Source organism: Trypanosoma cruzi, genomic scaffold (genome assembly GCF_000209065.1).
Source record: "Trypanosoma cruzi strain CL Brener 1047053517155 genomic scaffold, whole genome shotgun sequence".
Lineage (NCBI taxonomy): Eukaryota > Euglenozoa > Kinetoplastea > Trypanosomatida > Trypanosomatidae > Trypanosoma > Trypanosoma cruzi.
The window spans coordinates 38,225-41,723 of NW_001849539.1; the positions used below are offsets into that span (position 1 = coordinate 38,225).

Genomic DNA, 3,499 nt, shown 5'->3' on the forward strand with positions numbered 1-3,499 from the left:
TGCCGCTGTCCGACAGCTTAATTTTGTACAAGGAATTAGGCATATCTATTACTGAGGCTGCGCTCACGCTGTTGCCCTCCACACGCCACTGCGCACCACCCTGGAGTGTCAAAGAGCCGTCCCAATGCACCAGCGCGGGATCAAAAAACGGTGCGAGACCAATAAGGATGCAGTCCGCCACTCGCAGCAGCCCCGCGGAGCTCACGGTGGTATCCCCATAAAAATAAATGCCACTGGCTGCGCTCATCGTGTTGTTCTCCACGTCAAAGTAGCCACCATTCTTCACAACAGCAAATTCAAACAAAAAAGCAGATTGCAAATGAACGTCCTCCTCCGCTCCCCTCAGCGTGTTTCCCTTTATAATGATCCCGCCATCATCAACAACAACAAAGGAGAAATAGACTGCGTAAATTTCCCCTTCAATGAGGTTGTCAAGTAACAGTAGCGTCGAGTTCGCACCGAGAGAAAACAGCAGGCATTGAATGGCGCGGCGCGACGTCATCACAAATGTACTACCCGCCACCAGTATCCGGGAGCTCCTGCCAAAATCACCTCTAAACTCCAAATCACCGGCATCCATCATCGAGGAGACCACACTCACGTGCACGCGTGCACCACTCCCCCTGATCGACAGGCCCATGAGGACGCACTGCAGCAGCGTGATGTTGAGTGTCTGCTCTGACGCGTCAAAGCTCCACAGGTCCAGCACGATCGCGGCAGTGAAGGTCACATTGACGAAGCAAAGACCACGCACACCGGGATCAGGACCGTCCACGGAGCTGATGCTGCCACCGTGCACGCAGCGGACCTCCGTGTCCTCCGCGTCAGGGAGCGGGAGCGGCCCAAGGCCGTCCGGAACAGCAGCTGGCAGACAAGTGTCACCGTGGCCGCCAGCAGCACACACGCACTCACAGCCGCTGACGCTGCTCGTCCTCGCAGCGAAGCACACAGCCTCCACGGTGCACGCACCACAGTCCAACACCGTCACAGGCGTCCCAATATTGAGACCTTCTCGGTAATCCGTCACAGGAGAGCCCATTACCTCGTTGCACATGCCGTAGATGATCGGGCGCGTGTCGGATGGCGGTAACCAGTTGCTTGTCATTTGTGCATGAGTCGACGAGTACAAGCCATACGTGAAGTTGTTGTCAAGTATCGACCACACACTCCGATCGCGGAACGCCACGCCGTTCTCCTTGGCCACGTACACAACGTAGGCGGTGCGGAACTCGTTGTTGCGGTGCACCAGCCAGCTGCCACCAGTTACGATCAGCGTTTCTGCAATGAGCATGGCGAAGCCGAGACGGAAATTACTGGACACAACCTGCAGCACGCTACCGCCATCCAAAACAACATCCCCAAACACACACGCGCCTTCGTAGCTTTTAATGCTCGGCGCACTCCACGAGCTGTTCTGTATGGAGAACACGGAGCCGCCGCTGACACGCAGGTCCGACGCAAAAGCATACATCACGTGCGTCCGCGACACGACAGCGCAGTTGTCCATGTAGAAGACGCTGGACACGTTCACGCCGAAGCCGCGCTCCAAGAGGATCGCAGCGCACGACTCCCCGCCACACAACAGCGTCGACCGCGTCATGACAAACCGCGTCGACAGAAGCAGGACGCCGTCCAAAACAAGCGCGGGGCCGTACCGAAATCCCTCGTGTCCACGGGTCGTCGGCACGTACTGCGACCCGCCAACCGTCGCGCGCAGCGTTGAGTTCGCCAGCAGCACACTCGAGTGCAGCGGCATCGCGCCATGCAGCACGATCGTGCCCTCCAGCGACGTCACATTCGTCATTTTGACGAGGAAGTGGGGCATCAAGCGCGCCGTGCTCTCGCTGAGGCCGCCAATCCGCAGCTGCGCGCCGCCCGCAAGCACGCAGTGGCGCAGCGTCACGTTAAGCGCGTCAGCGAACACGTCCATCGAGCGCAGGTCCACCGCCACAATGATCGGCCCGCCGAACACCACCGAGTCGAAGCACGCCGTCGCACGCCCGCCGCCAACCGTCACCGACTCCGTCAGCGTCACGCCACTCACGCAGCCCTGCGCACCGCCACCACCACCGCCAGCCCTCGCAGGCGGCACGTCGAACGGCAGGCACGCCTCGCCCACGCCGCCGGCACGGCAGCCGCACACGCAGTCGGAGAAAGACGCCGTCAGTCCATCGAAGCACGCCAACGCAGCCGCACAGCCGTCGCACGGCACCACGCTCACGGAGGGCAGGCCGGCCATGCGGTAGTCGCCGCTGCTCTGCAGCACCCGGCCGCCGGCACGGTTGCACTGCACCGACACGACGCCGCTCGTGATCGCCAGCCCGGAGACAAGCGTCACGCCGGTGGCAGCACAGCGCGCAATCGACACGGCGCCGTCGCTCAGCGTCACCCCCGACAGCGACGCCACAGACGACGCCTCGCCCACCGCCCACACGTCGTGCAGCTCCAGCCACCCACCGAAACCGACCGTCCCACCGTCGCAGCGCACCAGCGACGACGCAACAGACCCCTCAACGCCAACGAAGCGCAGAACCGAATCAATCACCGCGAGGCGCTCGCCAAGCACAAAGCCGCCGCCGCTGCTCACAACCGACACGTTCGTCACGGAGAACACCGAGTGGCTCCGCAGACTGAAAGGCGACGAGGACGCCACATGCATCGCGGACGCGGTCGGACCGCCCGACGCCTCCAGCAACACGCCGTCAAGCACCACCGCGCTCGACAGCAGGTCCACACCGCCGCCAACGTACACCGCAGACCCGCCCACCTGCAACGACCTCAGCACAGTGTTGCTCACACGCAGCTGCGACTGCAACAGCGACGTCGCGTGCAGCACAAGCGGCGATGCCACCGCGTCCGTCAGCCCGCTCAGCTGGGAGTAGCGCATCGGCCCCGACGTAACAATCGTCGAGTCACGGACCGTCACGTTCGTGTGGGCCGGCAGGTTGTGCGCAAACACAAGCGAGCAGTAGCTCCCGGACAGCCCGCTCACGCTCACCTCCAGGCTCCGGTCACTCGCCGGCTCGCCGCTGTAGCCCCGCACGTAGATCTGCGCACCGCCGTCGCACACGCAGTTCCTCAATTCAATGCGCAGTGTGCCGGGAAGCATCGCCGCAACGTCGAACACAACAGCCACGCCGTTCGTGATGAACACGCCGTCCATCAGCACCGTGTCCACGGCGTGGCCAACCGTGATGGCTCTGTCCACCGTGCCGCCCCGCAGTCGCAACGCCACCGCATGCACCGCGGGCATCCACGCCGCCGCCGCCGCAACCAGCACCAACGCCACAAGCAGCGCCACACGCACAGCCGCAATGGCCCTGCACCGCACACAGTGCCGGCTGCGCGGACACGCACCCACCGCACACCACATCCACCGATCCAATCAGGCACCAACAGGGATTTCGTGTTATTTCGCGCTCGACCCCTCGACCGTAACTCCTACCCAGCAAATCCTTTTCTACAGATGGCAAATCCAGAAACACAATTCCGATAGATC

At 62.5% G+C, this 3,499-nt stretch overlaps 1 protein-coding gene across 1 annotated transcript, besides 1 other annotated feature; it reads right to left on the minus strand.

The window, feature by feature from the left end:
- Tc00.1047053405453.9 (dispersed gene family protein 1 (DGF-1), putative) lies at positions 1–3,373 on the minus strand (the record flags this gene model as incomplete). Its single annotated transcript, XM_797920.1, has 1 exon — positions 1–3,373. A coding segment is annotated over one exon (3,373 nt), but the record flags the coding sequence as incomplete, so codon positions are not given.
- Positions 1–3,499: a sequence feature (areas not merged during assembly with more than two copies in the genome that could not be assigned to a particular haplotype).